At 48.3% G+C, this 19,595-nt stretch overlaps 3 protein-coding genes across 5 annotated transcripts; 1 reads left to right on the forward strand and 2 right to left on the reverse strand.

Annotated features, from left to right (window-relative positions):
- Positions 1–1,186: 1,186 nt before the first annotated feature.
- UNG (uracil DNA glycosylase) lies at positions 1,187–5,616 on the reverse strand. The gene is made up of 7 exons (XM_034068318.1): positions 5,480–5,616; positions 4,750–4,950; positions 4,579–4,674; positions 3,769–3,866; positions 3,085–3,173; positions 2,700–2,878; positions 1,187–2,230 (listed from the first exon to the last, which is right to left on the reverse strand). Exons 1-7 carry the CDS (start codon positions 5,567–5,569, stop codon positions 2,090–2,092), a joined length of 894 nt encoding a protein of 297 aa, XP_033924209.1. The 5' UTR covers positions 5,570–5,616; the 3' UTR covers positions 1,187–2,089.
- Positions 5,617–5,769: 153 nt separating this feature from the next.
- ALKBH2 (alkB homolog 2, alpha-ketoglutarate dependent dioxygenase) lies at positions 5,770–13,487 on the forward strand. 3 transcript variants are annotated; one of them, XR_004550167.1, is made up of 5 exons: positions 5,770–5,992; positions 6,408–6,606; positions 6,710–7,383; positions 7,753–7,854; positions 10,855–13,487. XR_004550167.1 is itself a non-coding variant. In XM_034068219.1 (3 exons), the coding sequence occupies exons 1-3, from the start codon at positions 5,788–5,790 to the stop codon at positions 7,017–7,019; spliced, it is 714 nt and encodes a 237-aa protein (XP_033924110.1). In that variant the 5' UTR covers positions 5,770–5,787; the 3' UTR covers positions 7,020–7,653. The 3 variants fall into 3 exon arrangements, 1 of the variants encoding a protein (XP_033924110.1); XR_004550168.1 differs by having other exon boundaries at positions 12,364–13,483; XM_034068219.1 differs by lacking the exons at positions 7,753–7,854; positions 10,855–13,487 and having other exon boundaries at positions 6,710–7,653.
- USP30 (ubiquitin specific peptidase 30) lies at positions 8,163–19,576 on the reverse strand. Its single transcript, XM_034068217.1, has 13 exons — positions 19,528–19,576; positions 19,178–19,287; positions 17,855–18,037; positions 16,678–16,781; positions 16,293–16,391; positions 15,497–15,539; positions 15,141–15,235; positions 14,409–14,468; positions 13,626–13,712; positions 12,961–13,041; positions 12,328–12,547; positions 11,722–11,830; positions 8,163–11,108 (listed from the first exon to the last, which is right to left on the reverse strand). The coding sequence occupies exons 2-13, from the start codon at positions 19,275–19,277 to the stop codon at positions 10,844–10,846; spliced, it is 1,446 nt and encodes a 481-aa protein (XP_033924108.1). The 5' UTR covers positions 19,278–19,287; positions 19,528–19,576; the 3' UTR covers positions 8,163–10,843.
- Positions 19,577–19,595: the final 19 nt, after the last annotated feature.

Genomic DNA, 19,595 nt, shown 5'->3' on the forward strand with positions numbered 1-19,595 from the left:
CCTGTGCTCTGCCTTCACACAGCATGAAGGGGGTGAAATGGCCCCCAGCTCCCCACAGCACCCTAAGGAGGGCAGTGAGGCCGCCCCGCTGACCCCAACCCGGCTCCATACAGAGGGGGTCACCCTTAAGCTGATCCCCCCAACCTCCACACCCCACTGAAGCCAGAAGCACCCCACGTTTCCCTGACCCCTTCCATGGTTCCAGGCCCCACACTCACCATGGGTGTGCAGGTCCCCGCTCCAGGCAGGACTAGCTCCTTGCCCCGCTCCCCTCAGCCGGGCAGGGCGCCCACGGCAGGCCCGGAGCCCACGGGTGCCAGGGGGAGGCCGGGCCCCGGTGCCGTCCCCACACGTGATGGTAACGTCAAGCAGAGATGTTTGTGTGAGCGTGCCCGGAGAGTGTGTGCTGGGGGCGGGGGGGGGGGCAGGGACACCCGATCCTTGGGGGACAAAGGTGCCCTGGCCTTGTGCCTGGCCATGGGATGAGGGGAAGGACAAGAGCCTGCTCCTTGGGGCTTGCCTGCACGGGAGGGGGGGGGATCCCCCCAAACCAGCACCCATCACTGAGACAGGGACACCCCCAAACCAGCACCCATCACTGAGACAGGGACACCCCCAAACCAGCACCCATCACTGAGGCAGAGACACCCCCAAACCAGCACCCATCACTGAGGCAGAGACACCCCCAAAGCAGCACCCGTCACTGAGACAGGGACAGCCCCAAACCAGCACCCATCACTGAGGCAGGGACACCCCCAAACCAGTACCCATCACTGGGACAGGGACACTCCCAAACCAGCACCCATCACTGAGACAGGGACACCATCAAACCAGCACCCATCACTGAGACAGGGACACCCCCAAACCAGCACCCATCACTGAGGCAGGGACACCCCCAAACCAGCACCCGTCACTGCGACAGAGACACCCCCAAACCAGCACCCGTCACTGAGACAGAGACACCCCCAAACCAGCACCCATCACTGAGGCAGAGCCTCACCTCAGACATCCCCCTTTTGCCATTTTCCTGCCACTTTGATCACACCATAACATAAACTGAGCAGTTTTTATTTAAAAAATCCCAAACTGGGGAAAAAACCTCACCAAACTGGGAAAAACCGAAACAAACCAGTACAACCCCCCCTGCAGAGTACAGGCTTCCCTTGCACTAGTGCACTAGTGCAAGGAAATGCCAAGGAAAAGCCTTACAGGTGTCTTCTATAAGAAGTGGTGTAATTCCCAAACAAGGCACTTCAGTTAAAGGAACTAAGGAGACAAAGATGGACTGGAAGCCCCGAACTGCTAATTCCAACCTTGCCTTCCCCCTGGAAGCCCCACGGCTCCAACAGTGCCTGGGGTCTGCCCCTATGCAGGCAAAGCACAAAGCTCCCTCTGCTGTAGGATCTCCTGCCCCCATCAGCTGGAACAAACCTGGTGCCTCCAGCAGGTACCAGCGTTCAGCCCTCACAAGTGGCCTGTCAGAGCAGTGCTAACACACCCAGAACAACGGGAGAGCTTAGGGGTTCCTCTCTAAATGCCAACAGAAAGCTCAGGGCACCACCAGAGCCTCTGTCACGGTCTCCTCCTGGCTGCTGGGGGTATTCACCCTCCAATCTTGGCAGCAGGGATACACCAAGTAACCCTTCTGACAGGGAGCAGCCTTGACAGCCCCAAGGGGCTAAATCTCACCATAGCAAAAAGCTAAAGCCCAAAAGCATCTGCCTTTTGTCCATGGCACCAGCTCCCCATTCCCCAAACAGGAAACTGGGGTTTGCAGTGGGAGGAAGCACAAGAAGGTATTTACAACAGCTGAACAGTGTGACCTGGGGGAACCGACATCCCCATCACACCAAGGAACACAAAGTACTATACAACTCTTTGCTTAACACTAGGCAACAAGTCACCATCCAACACACCAGCATGCTCTTGAAAATAAAAGAACCCTTTAAAACTACAACATTTCTGACAGTTTGGTCCTTTCTTCTTTGCTCAACATCCAAGGATTCACTCCCAGGTCAGCAGAAGCTCGCCAGGAACAAGACGAGCCCAGAGCAGGGGCCATCAGACCCCAGTGGGGTGTGCGCACAGCTCAGAGCGCTCTCCAGTCAATGGGCTTCTTCCCGGCTTTCTTGAGCAGCTCGTTGGTCTTGGAGAAATGTCGACAGCCAAAGAAGCCTCTATTGACAGAGAGGGGCGAGGGATGCACGGTCTGCAGGACGTGGTGGCGTTTCTGGGGAGGAAAACACTCATTACATTCCCATTTTCAACTGCCAGGACAAAGCTTCACCTCTGACCAAGTGGGATGGCCCCTCTGCACATCCTCAGCCACCAGCCTGAGCACCCACAGGGCTGGCCATGAGGACCAAGACTTCTGTCCCACTGAGCAGAGGATGGACTGCATGAAACAGCAGTAATATTCCCTGGCCATTGATTGCTCAACTGCTGTAATCATAACAGCAAGTTTTATGCTGTTCCTAGAAAAGGCAACAGTTCCGTCCCCAAGCGGAGGCTTTTCTGACAACACAAGGTTACACTTGCTCCACTTCTGTTGCTTAATTCTGGCAAAGGCCAAGCTTGAACAGACAGGAAACTAAATCTGATGGCAGAGCAGGGAGAAAACCCCAATTCTGTAAGGGAAGTGCCCTCTAGTGTCCACCCAACTGAGGAAAGCAGAGGCAGGAGAGAAGGAGAAGCTGTACCCTGTCAATGGAGCTGCCTTTCTTCTGGGCATAGGCTCCCCACAGCATGAAGACCACCCCGTGCAAGTTCTTGTTGAGCCAGGACACCACAACATCCGTGAACTGCTCCCAGCCTCTCTCCTTGTGGGACGTGGCCTGGTGAGCCCGCACCGTGAGGACAGCGTTGAGCAGCAGCACCCCTAGCAAACACACAGAGCATGGAACAACAGAGCAGGTCTTTTCTTCCTGCTTCCAATGGGAAGTTCCATTTTCATTCCATGGCATCCACTAGGCATGTACTCAGAATTGATTTTGTCTTTTACTGTTTCCAAGCATGGGGCTGTTTTATTACAAGGCCTTTTTATGACCTACAGCAGTTTCATTACTAGAGCATCTGTTAACTCACCTTGCTTGGCCCAGCCAGTCAGATCACCATGACCAGGATGAGTGAAGTCCTCGATATCCGTAGATAATTCCTTGTAAATGTTCTCTAAGCTGCAAGCAAACACCACCAGAAGCTTTTTAATGTCTAAAGATAAAAGCAAACAAACTCATTGCTCTTACCCTCAGCAAGAACAGCACTGATTTCTATCAGATTTAAATGAATCCTCCCTGTGAGGGTGCTGAGGCGCTGGCACAGGTGCCCAGAGAAGCTGTGGCTGCCCCATCCCTGGCAGTGCTCAAGGCCAGGTTGGACACAGGGGCTTGGAGCAAGCTGCTCCAGTGGAAGGGGTCCCTGCCACCCTGTTGGGTGAGCTTTAAGGTCCCTTCCAACCTAACCCATTCTAGGATTCTATGATAATAAAGCCATTTATAGAAGCAGAGCAGCAAGGCCCTTTGAGTGTCCGGCTGGAGGCTAAATAAGGAAGTCTCAGCACAACTGAAAATGCAAATTTACACCCAACCACACTCTTCAGAACCGCAAAGTACCCAGAATTATCCACGCTTCTGCAGTGATGAGCTTTCATAAGCAAAGCACAACTCAGCTTGAAGCATCACAACTCAGTTCACAGCAATCATGGGGCTCACAGCTGTAAGAGAGCTGCAATCTGCTTGTAAAAAGAGGTTTGCAAAACAGGCATTGTCATACCTGGGGGGAGGTGGAACAGGCTTCTGGACACTGAAACAGAGCCCATGAGCTTGGTTAGGGCCATGGTATGGATCTTGTCCCAGAATGACAACCTTCACCTGAAACCACACCTTTGTTAGCACTGAATTATTGTCAGCATAATTCCCAAAAGAAGAAAAAACAGAAGGCTTTTAAACAAACTCCATCCTAAACCAAGCATACAGACCAACAAAAACCCACCCCAAACCACCCAAAACCTGAAGTTTAAACCACTCATATCTCATTGTAAGCCAGTTAAAGATCGCTATCCCCACCTAACGCTAAGGATTAGCATCCCCACAGCTTTGCTGCCAACATTATGAGGATAATTTTGAGTGGAGAAAACCAACATTCCCATGAGCCATAGGAAACCCCTTTATTAAGGTGTTTTCCAAGTAGTTTTTAACATTCCTGTTTTATGCCACTCCTCCTATGATATTTCAACACAGCTGGGACTGCCTTAAACGTTGGGCTTCCTTTTTAATTATAGTTCATTACAGACCAATTAAAAACAGAAGTGATACAAAAGAGACAAAAATTAAGCATGCAATTAAGCTGGTAACACTGGAAATGAGGACAAAAGTCCAACTAAAGTTATAACGGAAACTCTATGACCAACAAGGGTAATAAAACAATGAAATGTCACTATCAAGGATGAAAGAGATGCCGGGATTTATAAGTTATGCTAGAGAAGCAGCAGCACCTGCATCACATGGGACTGAAGCTTCACAGACCCAGCATCACACAGCAGCAGCAGCAGACACCTCACACACGCCCCGCGGCTCTACTCACATCCCTAATGTCGCACATCTGCGTCCAGGTGAAGACTTGCTCGGGGGGCGGATACACCGTGTAACGCTCCCTCTCCTTTGCCACGAACTCCATCAGCTGCGGGGAGAGACAGTGAGCCCAGGGCTGCGGGTACCAGCAGCCGGGCCGGGGCAGCCCCATTCACCGACTCACCTGCACGAAGTAGGGCTTGGAGAACTCCGCGGCCAGCTGCCGGCGCCAGCTCTCCCCGAAGCCCGGCGGCACGTTCCGCTCCGCCAGCCGCTGCCGCGCCGCCTCCTTGTTCCTGCGGATGCGCTCCAGCTGCTCCGGGCTCAGCAGGAAGCTTCCCCCCGACCCATCTCCTGCCACCTTCGCCTTCTTCGCGGCGCTGACCTGGAAGCAGGGAGTCCAGAGACGGCTGCAGAGCGGCCGGGGGGCAGCGCGGCCCAGCCCCGACCTGAGCAGCGGCCCTGCTACTACCATGACCCTACCAAACCCCACCCTCCGCACGCGGGTATTTCGCGGCAAAACAGCGTCGGGGCGCTCCCTATTGGCCGCTGCTCATCGCGGGGCCCGCCCACAAGGTCACAAATTCTTTCTCCCTATTGGTGAACGGCAAAGGGCCCGCTCCTCCTGATTGGCTCGCCACAGCCGGCGGAGGTGATTTCTACCTAGCAACCGTGGCGACACGGCAGTTCTCAGCACCCATTGGGCAGCGGCGAAGCGCGGCCTTGATTAGCAGTTCATTCAAGCGTGCTGGGAGCGCGGGGTTTTTGGAAGCCGCGGGGTTTTTGGAAGCCGCGGGGTTTTTGGAACCCGCGGCGCAGTGAGCGCTCCTCTCACCCCAATACCCCACGATCCGCCAGCGCCCCGAGAGCCCCTTTCACCTCTAGCCCCACCAGTCCCAGCTGCAGCCCGGTACCTCAGCGTCGCCGCCCGGCTCCGGGGAGCGGCTGCGCCTCTTGGCCGGCGCGGCGCTGAAGAAGCAGTGCAGAGTCCTCTGCCCGATCATGGCGGCGCCGGTGCTGGTGCCGGTGCCGGTGGCGGAGCGGCGGCCGGGAGCACGGCAGCGACTGAAGGGGATGCGGATTTGGCGCCAAAACCGCGCGCGTGCGCGGGGTGGGAGGAGTCTCGCCAGAGGGAGGGGAGCAGGCGCTCCCTGACGCATGCGCGTTCCCTCAGGCTGTCCCCTGCGGCCCCCCCTCCGTGCCGGTGCCGGTACCGGTACCGATGGACAGGTTCGTAGTTAAACGCCCCCGCGGGGACGCTGGGAGCAGCGGGCAGAGGCCGCGGCCGGAGGAGCCCGCTCCGGAGCAGCCCCGCTGGCAGGAGATCCGGGCCGAGGGCCTGAGCTGCGACTACCGGGTGCTGTTCGGCAAGGCCGAGGCTGACGAGATCCTGCAGCAGCTGGAGGAGCAGGTGGAGTACTTCGAAGGTAACGGCTCCGCCGCCCCTCAAGTGTTTCCTGTGGGCTGGGCAGCAGTGCTGAGGTGTGGAGGGGTCTCTGGTGTCTGCAGGGTGGCCCTGAGAAACCAAGGGCAAGCACAGGTCCCGTCCCACAAGGCTGAGCTTTGGTTAAGTGCTTGTTAAGTGCTTTAATTCCTGTTTTAAGGCAGCTGGAGTAATCCTGGAACAGTGGTAGGAGTGTGTTGGTACATACCAGATAGCCCCCGTCATGTTAATTCAGCAGCAGAATGTGATGGAAGTGCTTCAAGAAACACCTGAAGTTTGTCACAGCCGTCCTGCTGTTGTCCCACTGGAGTCACAGAAGCTCCAGATCAAGAGAATGTTGAGCTGTGTAGAGGTGCCACAGAGTTGGCTTTGATCCTTCTCATTTCTCCTTCAAACAGGTGAAATGACAAAAGTGCAAGTGTTTGGCAAATGGCATGAGATTCCAAGGAAGCAGGTAACCTATGGAGACCCTGAGTTAACATACACATACTCGGGTGTTACCTTCTCCCCTAAGCCATGGATCCCAGTTCTGAACCGTATCAGAGAGCGCGTCACCTCAGACACAGGACACACTTTCAATTTCGTCCTTATCAACAGGTATGGCTGGTTTCTGCGTGCACCCAGCAGCTTGTGCAAATGGCAAGTTGCTTGTGCAACCCTTGACACATCACTGAGGAGCTGTTTGACGTTCATTTGACAGGTACAAAGATGGTGAGGACCACATAGGTGAGCATCGAGATGACGAGAGAGAACTGGTTCCCCGCAGCCCCATTGCATCCGTGTCCTTCGGAGCTTGCAGGGACTTTGTCTTCAGGCACTGTGCTTCCCGAGGGAAGAAAGCAACACGCCACATCAAGCCCATTAAGCTGCAGCTAGCCCATGGGAGCCTGCTGATGATGAAGTACCCCACCAATGTGTATTGGTACCACAGTCTGCCCCCCCGCAAGAGAGTGCTTGCTCCAAGAGTCAACCTCACATTTAGGAAAGTGATGGCTATAGCCAAGAAATGAAATATTCAGCCATTGAGTTCCGGGTCTTTTAACTCTGAAAATAGAAGTTTTCTTTCCCAAAGTAACTCAGTTTCTCATTCACTGTCTTTGATGATCCAAGGTACAAATTAAACCAAGAGAGAAGACAGCATTCTCGGTAACTTGCTAATAAAGACTGACTGCTGATCTTAAATGACAGGGATACTTAGTGAAATGCTGCTGTAGCTCTGCTGATACATGTTTTTAATGAGCAAGACCCTTGTTTTGCTGAGGAGGAAGTTTGTTCTCAACTGATCTGCATCCAGCCAGTTTGTAGCCTCTGAAACAGTTTATAATTACTCTAAAGTACAGGCTGTGACCATTGGAAGCTGATGCTGTTCAACAGGTGACACTTTCTTGTCTGCTCTGTCAATATACTATACTTTGCTTATTTTTTAAGAATAAAATACAACTGAGACTGCCACAAAGAGGAGCAGTGCTAAGATACGGATGTAGTGAGTGTAGCAGGGCTGGCTGCATGTGTTACAGTCACTGTGCCTGCAGATACTCCTCTGCCTCCTCAGCTGAGGTGGGAGTCTGGGTTCTTCTGGTCAGTGGGAAGGAGGAAGCTGTGCAGGCACAGGGTCCTCTGTACAGAAACCAGGTGACATAAGATGACTTTCTGGGGAGAGACTGGGTTGGACCATTTACATGGACAATGCAGTGGGAAAGGCTGTGCCTTTCTGAGAGTGTTCTTCTAAATGATTATCCCTAGGGATCCATTCTGACTGCCTAGAAGCCATCATCTTCCATGCTCCTGGTGAACCCTGAGGAAATGAAGGACCTTCCAAAGTCACCAACAACAGGCCTTGTGATGGTGAGTACAGAGTGAGAACGTGACCTGACCCCTGTGTAGCCAGGTCACAGGCACCTGAATTAGTGGTGGGCTCTGTCCTTCAGTGCTGGGTTGTTAGGGCTGGGGAATTAATGTCTGTTTAGACCTTATGGAGTGAGTACTCCCTACTCTCTGCCACAGAAAATGCTATGTGTAGGTAAAAAGCTGCATGAATGTTGCTTATCCAGAGAACTTGAAGGGCTGCTTCTGTCACGTGTACCAAATGCAGTTTGGCTTAGAGCTTGATCTTCATTTCAAGACATTACCACATGTGACCAGCTAAGTTTTTAAATAAGTTTGTTCTTTTATTGCTACTGTACAGTTACAAAAATACCCTGAAGTGAAAACACAACTTCAAACAGCAGTGCAGTGTCTGACTATGGTATCATACATCTGAAATAACGCACAGAGTAATCCAAACATGGGGGTGTCATCTTGAAGCTCTTCTCGGATGGTCTTTTACATTTCATTAATGCCTTCTCCATCATGGAAGCTTGTGAGTTACAGGCACCAGTATTTGATGAGCCTTATGTGCCTGCACAGAACCCAGTGGCTTCTCAAGATGAGGGTTGAGTGGCAAGTATCTGCACAGGTCTTTGATGCTCACTGGAGCTGGGAGTGTCCAGCACAGCTCAGGACCAAGGTGCTGATGCTCCCTTCCTCACACCAAGGGCTTAGCCAAGACCATCTACTCCTTCCTACTAGTGAAAGATAGAACAATGCTGGCTACTCAACCCTCATCTTTACAGCCCTTGAGGAAGCTTTTGGAGTAAACCTGCAGCTGGGTGCAATGGAGCAGTTATTTATCAGTTATTTATCATTCTCATCAAACAGGCCCCTGTTGGGAAGCAGTTCTACACAAAATACACTGAACATAGAAGCTGGCAGCAACATGTGGCTTTATGCCCTGGTATAAGCTGACAGCTTAGTCCATTGTGTGCATATGTTCTGACCCACCTCCAACATTGCTACTTACCAAGTGCCCTGTCCAGACAAACCTCTCCAAAATTCAGCTAAAAACCCTAAACAGACCATTGAGAAAGAGAATACACACTGCTGGCATTGGAAATCTTCTGAAGTTGTGAGGTACAAATGGGATACCTGCTGGAACTGGGTACTTTGCTTGATGCCTTGACTTCATAGAACTGCACACTAGAACTTCCCAGAGTGGAGGGAGGGCTTTTGCCTTCCACAAGTCCATTAGCTCTTAGGTCAATGGCCCTGTTTGGCATTTTGCATCTTTCTGGTGTTTTTGATTTATTCTAGTGTTTTGCTTGTTGCTTTTTCATAACTTAAAATACAAAGGTTAAAACCATGCTACAGCCTAGCACAGAGAGGGAGACTCCTTAGGAACTACTACATCAGTGGATTCATAGACTATTTTATGTACTGCGAGCATTACTTGGAGCAGGAATTGTGATCCATACTCTGGAATGATTAGTTGTATAGATAGTTTTGCATACACATCCATGACCACTCCTATTTTGGCTGGTTTCTTGGAGGAGCTCTGGATGCCTGTGAGCTTTGGGCAGCAATGTGAATACATGAGGTACAAAGTTGCCTTAGAAAACTATTAAGACAGTTGTTAGCACTGGAAAACTTAGTTGCTGTTTTACACTGTGAAAGCTTGTCTGATGAATGATGCTTTTTCTCCTCCAAGCTCACAAGGATGGAAAAGAGCTGAAAGGAGCTTACATACTTCATCCCTGGTCATTTAAAAGCAGTCAAAAGGATCAGTTTTGCTACTTCTCCCTCTGTGCTTAGTGTGGGGTTTACTTTTCTCTTACACCTCACACAATCCAGAGCAGCAGAGTGCAATTCCCTTCTGTTCATGCAGCAACCTGTGTCTCATGCATCACCACCAGGCCTTGCAGGCTGCTGTATGACTTCCCCAGGCAAGTGAATGTCCCCAACCCCGATTCAGTCATGCAATCTCTGACTTCCCAAGGGGGCTCTCAGCTCACAGTCACAGCCAGCACAAGCTCAACAGCAAGGCAGACAGCACAGATCTGAATGGTCTATGAGAAATGGCAGTTTTCAGCATTAAAATAGGAAGGGCAAGTTTAGCACATGAATTACAGTAGCCTTGAAATCACAGCATTAAAAGTTGTAGTCAATACTACAAGCAACTGTATTCAACAGTTTCAGAGTGACAAGGAAATGGTAATACTGGTCACCACCAAATGCTCCTGCCTCTTGAGTTCAGCCGTATTCCAGAGACAGAACAAAGCAGGGGCTCAGCTACAATAGGTTAAAAAACCCTCTGTTTTCTCCTGGGAAAAGGAAACTGCACTTTGCATCAGCAGAAGTACTTCTGTGATGTCTGAAGAACTAAAATACCAGGAAGGTGATGTGAACAGGGAAGTTGGGGTTTGGATCATGCATGTTATGTAGCGATGCCTTACTTTACCGATCAGCTGGGATATCGAGATCTGATTCCATTAGCAGTTCATCCTGTCATCTTGAGACATTTATCAGAACACAACACACGCAGTGGACTCAGACAATGGTGATGTAGCTCTTCACATAGGCTCAAGGCACTTTGTTTCTTAAATCATTGCCTTTGATAGCAGAAGCTTCCCATCAACCACTCCTGGGGCTGCCCTGTTCAGAAATACCTACAGTGAAATGTGTAGGATTAAGCATCTCCCTGTGAAAACGTACGTGGATGGCAGAGTATGGAACACAGCCTTGGGAAGTCTGTTTGCAATGTCTGTTTCAGAGCTGTGATGTTGGCAAAATTACTACCTAACAGAATAAATACTCCTTTAATACAGCTCTGCTCCAGGCTGCACAACATCAGCAGACCAACTTTGGTACAAACACGACTCCCAGCAGGAGCCAGCCTTTGCCATAGAGGAGGGGAAGGTTAAAGGGCCTGTGGTGGGTTATTTGCATAACAGACAGGAGGTGCCACGTAGATCTCATTAGAGGAATTCTGATAGGTTTTGTCCTTCTTCTGCTCTCTTCATCACTCTTCAGCCTTTGACGCCAAGCTCTGGTGCTGTACCCTGGAGTGCACCCGCTCATAGAACAGCAGGTAGGCACTGCAGGAGAGGACCTCCTGCAGGCTGGCTTTGCGGACGGTGTCGTCTGAGATCCACAGCCACTGGCTGCTGACAGCGAAGGGGCTGCGGGGGGAAGGCGGGGAGCGACGGTAGGTCACAAAGTGTCCCGAGTGCATGTCGCCGTGGTGAACCACCACTGCCATCAGGCGGTAAAGGTACACGGGGGAGCTGAAGGACACACAAACAGGAAAAGGTCAGCATCACACCTGGACCAGATGCAGCCCCAGTTGCTTTGTCTTCAGCTGCAGTTTCTTTGTAGAGCAAATTGGTGCTCTAAGAGACATGCTGCCTTGCAGTTACTTTTCTGTACAGCAAGTATCCACTGCAGTGCTGCCTTATTCTATTCCCAAGAAAACCATTTATTTTAAGAGCATATGCTATAGAGGGTTACTGTGTTCTGTACAGCATCATTTGCAACAGCATGTTCCATCAAACCTACCAAAGTGCCACCACTCCGTGCTTAAAGCACTGTTACTGGAGAGAAAAGCTACTATAGAAAACTGTGCTTTTAACCAAAAAGGTAAAATGGCAGCAGGTAACCCATGATTTACTGCAACCAGAGAAAGGAGATTTTGAGCTCTGCTTGCAGCAGATTCTACTGCCATGGAGAAATGGAGCCAAAGAGAACCACCACAAATCAGCCAAGAGAAAAGCAAGTATTTCCATACAGAAGCTGGGGTAATGTGAAATTCAGTGACTGAGCCTCAGAATGAAGACATAATAAAGGAAGCTCTAATTGGAAGGAACAGAAGTTACACAACAGGACACCACTCTAACTTACCTGCATTCTGGGAATGCAGCAAGTGGAAAAGTTGCCGAGGACATTAAAAAGGAAGAGGGGCAGGCACCATTCATGAAGTGTGGTTTAGTGCCTGATGGGTGTTCTGCACCTGCAAGAGAAAGGAGACAGTCACTCAACCCAAATGCTACTGTTAGTATTGCTAATAACTGCAGGTGCTTCTGTTCCTGCAACACATCACAGAATACAAAGGTGGTTTATTTAATTCATGACATACCACAATCCCTTAGAAGATGCCATTCCCAGCATCTTCTTATGCTTGTCCTGATGCCTTAGAAGACATCACTAACAAGTCCCTAGGAGTTCCCCATTCAACATTCCTTCATCCTTTGGTCATAAATCCTGTTTGGTGCTATCTGGGAATTTTTGTTTGTTTTTAAGGTTTAATATTTAAAAGGGTCAAATTAAATGATCAAAAGAGAACTGTAAACTTGGAGCAGGGGGTCCTAATGCTTGCTGGAAAAGGGATTTCTATCTGTCCTCTTTGCACAGCTCCAAATAAAGATACTGCTTTTGCATTCATTCTGCAGATTAGAATGGTTTATCACTGAAATGCAGAAATACCTGATCTCTTCTATTTCACAGTACCTGCAGGTTTCACTGCTATCCCATCCTTTGTTCCAGGTGCTGTCTCTTCAGAGTTCTTCTGATTCAGCTCAGTCTGGCTGGACTTGTGAACAGGAACATGGTATTTGTAGATGTCCATGATGAGGAACTCATTGAACTGCACGTGTTCATGACGCTTCAGAGGAGTGCCTTGGTTTGACCAGCTCAGTCTTTGCAGATGGATACACAAACACTGAGGGAGCTTCAGCAATATTCCAGAGAAAAGGAGAGTCAAAATCCCATTTTCAATGAAAAGAAACTGCTGTGCAAGTTCAAAGTATACTAAAGGACCTGGTGAGCCTAGTGGATAAGGAAGTGCATCACAGAACTGTTCCCTTATGTGCTACTAGGAATGCTCACTCCAGTTTGTTGGAGTGAATTGTAAGACATGGCTAATGCTTAGTAAGTAATGGCTTTGCACAGAGAGAGTACCAGGGAGAAAGGCCAGGGAGTTACAAATGTCTGACATTCAAAGTCATGCCAGGGTTAACCTCTGTCAATAAGTACATATTACTGTTGATGGCTCTGAGGATGAAAACTGGACATCAAGCAAAGAGATGAAAGAAAGAAATTGCTGTATAGTGGGATTTAAAATAGATTTGGAGCTTGCCTCACCTTTCCTAACTTTAACTGCTTAACAAACGTTGTTCTCTGGTTTTCTATGCTCTGTCCATTCAGAATCCCTTCTGCCTGAATCTGAAATCAAGAGAATAAAGCCATTTGATTACCTGCTGTGTTTGATTACACATAATAGTGCAGGTCTGCACACTGCAGACAAAAGCAATTCTCTATCTAGAACTATGCTTGGTGCATTAATAACACCTGCGGTTTTCTAGGAACTTTAATAGTTGTCTGTCCTAATGGATCAGAACTGTAAGCCAAAATCAAGCCACAAGGAGCATTTACAGAACAAGCCCAGTGCCCAGGTTTATGTGTAGTCACATGCCATTGCTGTTAGCTTTCCAACGAGCCACTCTGGCTCTGTGCTGTCATCAAACTACAGGCAACTGCTTAAAATACCAGACAAAAAAATATGCCAAATATTATCTAAACAATACCTGGTAATTACAGAATCAAATACTTGTCAGTTTTGTAATATTAGTAATAAATAAAGCTTTAAAGTAGTCTGTGAGATAAGAACTCCATTTTAAATAGAAGAAATCCCAGGCAGGTGAGCAGCTTTCATACAGTCATGGAAGAAAGGAGTATGACACTGAAACTTTAACTCTGTCAGCAGCTTCCAGCTGAGCTAGAGGGTTACTTAAATGAAGAGGACATACTTTAGTGCAGTTATCACACACCACATCCTTCACAGATTCAGAGGAGATGAAATGGTGGAGGCAGTGGTCCAGCGTCATGGGACGACCCTTAGTACAAATGAAAACCACAGTTACATGGAGTAGGTTTAGGGTGCATGAAACTCACTTTTGTAAAAGGATTTTTCTTTGTTTCTTCCATAGAAACTACAGAATTGCACACTTACTTCTTGAGAAAACTGACTAAATGGCTTTGAGTGTAGAACACTGATAATGTAACTATGGGGATCATTCTTTGGCCTGGATTAAACACAGAAAACATTCCAGCCTGTGGATAAGAACAATGGCTGAGTCCCCCAGATCTACAGTATTTTGCCATTCACTGTTTTTCAGAGAGCCAAAAAGAAAAATAAACAACTCCAGTTGAAACTACTCAATCCAAAAGCCTGTATTGGGTAACTTGTGTGCTGTCACCACAGAGACAAAGCATCTGAAGGTCGACTGCCAGAAACAGCCCTTAAGATGTGATCTGGTCTGTTCAATTACACAGAAAGAAGCAAATACCCCACCAGGAGAGACAGAAAACTCTGTTAGAGTCAACAAGGTCATGCTTGTACTCACTGGTACAACAGCATGTTAGTGATCAGGTTCTGTATCAGCAAAACATGATCATTTCTGAAAAGGCAAGTAAATAAACTGTACCTTCTCACACTTAGGCTGGAGCATATTGAAAAGGGACTAACGAAGCTAACACTGTGACAACAAGGCAATAGGCAGACTGGCCTGTGGTCAGGGAGAGGTACGTACCCACACAGCTGCTGGAATGCTCAGTGAGAGACTGTCAAAGGTATCGTACCTCACAGGGCTCTGCATGGAAACATTTCACACATCCAGTGAGCTAAAATTTAGGATAATCCACATAAAACAACCCCAAAACACCCCAGCCTCACACAAGATGAACACATGCTCCCTGCTGTCCATGATGGTCAGTGTGAGGTCAGACCCTCCATGTTCCAAGTACCAAAGGTGCAACTTCACCTCTCTTCTGCCCCTTGTTTGCAAGGCTTCGAGAAGGAGAAGTACAAACTTCTCCAAATGAGATTTACTTTCTGTATTTTTTCTTTATCCAGGTTACTTTCACCTCCTTCCTCTGGGTAGCTGGACTGCAACTGAATCTGGCTTTGCATGTGCCATCTCAACACTGCATATGGAATGACTGGCTAGTTAAAGCACTACCCACATGAGTGGATTTTCACTATGTGGTAGCTGTGGGACTGAACACTAAAGATTCAGCTATTATTCTGTCTGCTAAGACAGCTCTTAGACCCACAAAACAGCTCACACAATGTTCTCCAGTATATTTAGTGATACATTCTTGTTCACCACCACCACCATAAGAAGTACCTGAAAAAGTAACAGCCTGAGCTGTCAGTCCTGCAGATCTTCAGTGCTTAAACCAACTATGTCAGAAACAAGGGATGGTGGTTTCAGAACCATTGTTTTTCACACACACCTATTACCAGATGCACATTCTCATACCTGGTGTTCACAGTGTTTGCAAACCATGTTGCTGGTGAGCCTTCCATGAAAGGGATGTGGAGATTTCCAGTGATTTGACAGGAGGGGAAGAGATCCTGAAACACAAAGTTGAAATTCTCCTTTTATTTTCAATACATCTTGAGTTCATCGCTAGAATTCTATATTTTTGGTCCACTGTAATGAAAGTAACTGCTCTAAAACATATTCTGTCCCACTGACACATAATTAATGGGTTTTTAACCGCTGAAGAGATATATTTCAGTCCAATACAGACAAAGTTCAATCAATATTAACCCCTTAATAAACACAGTGACTACACTATGAATATTCACATGTCAGAATGGAAAAAGGCATACCTCTTGTTCTGCAGCTTATTTGCTTTTGGGTTATTTCTGGCTGCTACAGAGGAAGATAAAAGATTTCATTAACCCTACCTTAGAAAGCACTGAGTATTAAATATGTTCTTATTTCATCCCTAATACGCTTTTCTGCCATTAGAACAATTGTGTGGGCTTAGTGTCTATGTTTGATGAAGGCCAGAAAACCAGGTACACAGCAAACATATTTTTTACTTATACCTTATACCAGGTACACCAGGTATTTATAACTTATACCAGGTACACAGCAAACAAAAAGAACAATTCTAGTGAAGTGAATGCTTAAGCTACAGAATACTCAATCTTGGAGTATAAAATAAAGCAAATTTTATAACCCTTTTGTATCTATTTTAGACAAAAAGTGATAGAAACTTCCCATCTGCATGAAGTTTACCACTAACCTGGATATAAATTTCACCTCCAAATGGACTATTCTGTAAGTGTCCATTTTGCAGTTTTCAAGCCTCTTTCATGGTTCAGCTCTTACAGATAAGAGTGCTTAGATGGACTGCTGTTCCATGGCTGTATTTCAATCCCTATATTGAATGGCATTTAGGGATGCAAAAGCCCTCGTGCAACTGGCATCACTGTAAATTCCTTATGGAAATCATTTTTCATGCTTTAGATTCCCTGCCTTGTTGATTCATTTCTATCAGAGCACTAAAGAACAGCTTTGTAAACATAATGAAACATCTTCCATTTCTAAACAAACACTTTATCCCTGACACACTTAGGAATGTAGGCAGCCTATGAGACTCCTGATAGAAGACATCACCTCCAGCGAGTGCACATCGAACAAATGTGTCACACGGGGCTGACGATCCCGTTCGTCTTCTAGTGAAGAGGTAAGGACATGAAACAGTTCATGAGCATCCTATTAAATAGAGGCATAAGGCTTAGAGGAAGCAAAACCAAAAGATACCAAAACATACCCCAAGGAGTACTGACAAACTACTAGAGTAGGAAATGAAAGGAAAACTTACTGCTTAGAGCCCACCTCGTGTATTAATAACGATTATTTGTGCATCGGCAAACTTCACCCCAGCAAAGGTTCGTATGTGACACACAGAGCTGTTAGTACCACAGCTTCAACTCTCTTTTAGTCCAGACGTGAGCACTGAGGTGGGTATCAGGCAGTCTAACATGAGTTCTGTACTCACCTGCTCTTCAAATGATGAGATCTGCCACCTGTACATTCTTAGAACTTCTAAGAGGCAACTTGCATCCAGGACATCATCTTCTGTTGCCTCTTGACAGGATAAAGCTGGAGACAGTGCACGTGAAAATGTCAGCAAGAGCCACAAAGAACAGTTACAACACAAACCTTTCATTTAGACTGTATGTTACTTGTGCATCATATAATTGATGACAGGAGAGTTATTCTTATGGCAGGCAGACAATGACCATCAAACTAATGTGCTTAATTACCATTCCCATCTGACTCAGGCTGACTGACCTCATACATTCTCCTCAGCTAACACATAAGCAAAGTGAATGGTTTCTCAACTATAATATGAATACTAAGAATAGGAACACTGTCCAGAAAGACAAATTTGTATTGGTGAATTAGGTAAAAAATGGTATTTTACATGGCACAGAAACCTTTACATGCCCCATCATCCTTCCATCAGTTAAACGTACACACTTAACTGGCACCATTTTAGTATGAATAACATCCCAAGACAGGAATACTTCCAATGAAGGTTAAAACAAAACCCTGTGAGGAAAGCCAGGCTGAGCCAGCAGATTCCTTATACATTTTGTGTGCTTAAATAGGAGGTCGCTGATCCATGAATTCAGCACAGGGACAAGTCTGACACAGGCCACCAAACGGGGCCTGGAGGCTTTAGCATTTTTATCCAAGGTCACACAAAGTATTTAATCTAATAGTCCATATTTTTGGTAAAATAGCAAGCTTGGGAAGAAATGCTTTAATTATTTAATAACACATTTTTAATAGAGAATTCTGAGTGCCCATTTGACTGTGATAATATTTTCCTATTTAATTATGCTGAGTCCATATTCATACTGGTTTAACACTCAGTACTGTGAAGACCAAATACATTAAAGCCTGTGGCACTGGGTTCCATAACCACATTTTGAGCACCCCTGTTACCCTCTACCTCGATTTATTCAACCCACTGGCCAACAGCTTCTCCAGAGCAATGTGCACGATGCCAGGGTGGCTGCTTCTCCATTGAATTCAGTATTTAAATTAGAATCAAATTAAGACCAGAATACAAACTGCCTTTCTTTAGAAAAGGAGGTGAGGAACAATAACATTTATGCTTAATATTTCCTTCTTAGTTTATGACACCATGGAAAACATTACAGTACCTCTTAGGAGACGCAGCAGTGTGACTGACAGGTACTGGTGCTCAGTGGACTGGCTCTGCTCTGTCTTGTACTGTGCTGTGAACTCCTCCAGCCACTTGATGAAAGACGGGCAGGAAGATAAGCCTTGCAGCAAAGAGTTCATGAAACACGTGTTCCCCAAGTTCAGGAGGCCAGGTACAAGCCCTACAAACAGAAGTGAGGGAGTTAACACCATAAAGTGTAGGGCAAAGTGACTGTCTTTCAGCAGCAAGTGTTGTGTTAGGTATTAAAATTACATTAAAATGAAATTCCCTCCATTTATTTAGTACTTGTACCCAAGGAAACCAGAAGACCCTGGTGTTTATGACACCACACTAATGTGTTTATATCCATAGTGGGCTCCTTGACACCAGTGTCATATTCACATTTTCCTGGAAAAATACCCTTTTTTTCCTGGTAGGAACAGATGTCTATCAGCAACACTAAGGCTCAGCATTACCTGCAGGTTACCATAGAACTATAGCATTCTGGCTTACAAAACACATATAGGAGGCCCCTGTTGTGCACGTTTACAGGAGCACACAGGGTCAGTGCTGCCCCAGTGCAGCCTCAGCCCAGTTTGGTGCAGCTTTCTCTTGGCTCCAGATCAGCAGTTTGGGATCTAATCCCCTGGTCTGCCAGGGACTGATAAGAAACATTTCTGTGTGACTGCTCAGCATGAGACCTTCGCTTCTCTTGTGCTCCTGTTCTGTAAGCACACGGCTGTGCTGCATTCCAAAATGACAAATGCAGTGTGTTATCTGCAGCTTGTCACAAGGCAGGAAAACATGTCTGGGGAGGAAAAGTCTTGGAAAACACAAGAGTAGGGACAGGACATGGCCTTAGGCTGAGGGATGGGAGATTGAGCTGAGCTCTTAGGCAGAAGCTCTTCCCTGTGAGGGTGCTGAGGCGCTGGCACAGGGTGCCCAGAGAAGCTGTGGCTGCCCCATCCCTGGCAGTGCTCAAGGCCAGGTTGGACACAGGGGCTTGGAGCAGCTGCTCCAGTGGAAGGGGTCCCTGCCCGTGGCAGGGGTTGGAGCTGGAGGAGCTTTAAGGTCCCTTCCAACCCAAACCAGGCTGTGACCCTATGAGAAACGCCAACTGGTACAGTTAATACCGTGCCTAAGTAACAAGACTCCTCTGCTCAGTACCCGCGTTTTAAACTGGCTGCACTTCTGAACAGGGCAGTGACCGCAGCCCAGGCTGTCACGGTAAAACCACCTCCAGGAGGTAACGCTATAACCCAGGGACGTTCCCCAGCCCCATGCACGCCGAGGAGCTGGGGCTCGGCCCCTGCCCTCCTACCTCTCCTGCGCCTCTTCCTCTCGGTGATGGGCCCCCACAGCACGTACATGCCCGCGGCCAGCGCCGCCGCCACCCCCCCGATAACGCCCCAGTTCTTCATCGCTTTGTGCCTGTAACGGGAACACAAACCAACACCACCGGGGGTCGGTACCGCCGCCTGCACGGACACGGGGTGAGGGACCCCGGAGGCTCACACCGCTCCCCCGTGCTCCCCGTCCGACCCCCGGCACCGCGCTCCGTGCTCGGTGCCCGGCCCTGGGGCAGAGCCGGCCGCGGCCGTTGTCTCCGGTACACTGCCGGGGCCGCCGCTGCTCCCGCCCTGCCCGAACCCCCCCTCGGTCCCCGCTGACCTGGCCGCGGCCCCGGCCCGCAGCAGCCGCCGCACAGCACCGAGCAGCATCGCCCCGCCGGAACCAGG

The sequence above is a fragment of the Melopsittacus undulatus genome, chromosome 12, assembly GCF_012275295.1.
Source record: "Melopsittacus undulatus isolate bMelUnd1 chromosome 12, bMelUnd1.mat.Z, whole genome shotgun sequence".
NCBI classification, from domain to species: domain Eukaryota; kingdom Metazoa; phylum Chordata; class Aves; order Psittaciformes; family Psittaculidae; genus Melopsittacus; species Melopsittacus undulatus.

Coding starts and splice junctions, on each gene's coding strand:
- UNG (XM_034068318.1), bottom strand. CDS start 5,569: ATGATCGGGCAGAGGACTCTGCACTGCTTCTTCAGCGCCGCGCCGGCC. Junction 3,867..4,578: donor AGATGTGCGACATTAGGGAT/GTGAGTAGAGCC, acceptor GTGTGGTTTCAG/GTGAAGGTTGTCATTCTGGG. Junction 3,174..3,768: donor CCTGTTCCACCTCCCCCCAG/GTATGACAATGC, acceptor GTTTGCTTGCAG/CTTAGAGAACATTTACAAGG.
- ALKBH2 (XM_034068219.1), top strand. CDS start 5,788: ATGGACAGGTTCGTAGTTAAACGCCCCCGCGGGGACGCTGGGAGCAGC. Junction 5,993..6,407: donor GCAGGTGGAGTACTTCGAAG/GTAACGGCTCCG, acceptor TCCTTCAAACAG/GTGAAATGACAAAAGTGCAA. Junction 6,607..6,709: donor AATTTCGTCCTTATCAACAG/GTATGGCTGGTT, acceptor TTCATTTGACAG/GTACAAAGATGGTGAGGACC.
- USP30 (XM_034068217.1), bottom strand. CDS start 19,277: ATGAAGAACTGGGGCGTTATCGGGGGGGTGGCGGCGGCGCTGGCCGCG. Junction 15,236..15,496: donor AATAAGCTGCAGAACAAGAG/GTATGCCTTTTT, acceptor TTTGTGTTTCAG/GATCTCTTCCCCTCCTGTCA. Junction 11,831..12,327: donor GATAGCAGTGAAACCTGCAG/GTACTGTGAAAT, acceptor TTTCTCTTGCAG/GTGCAGAACACCCATCAGGC.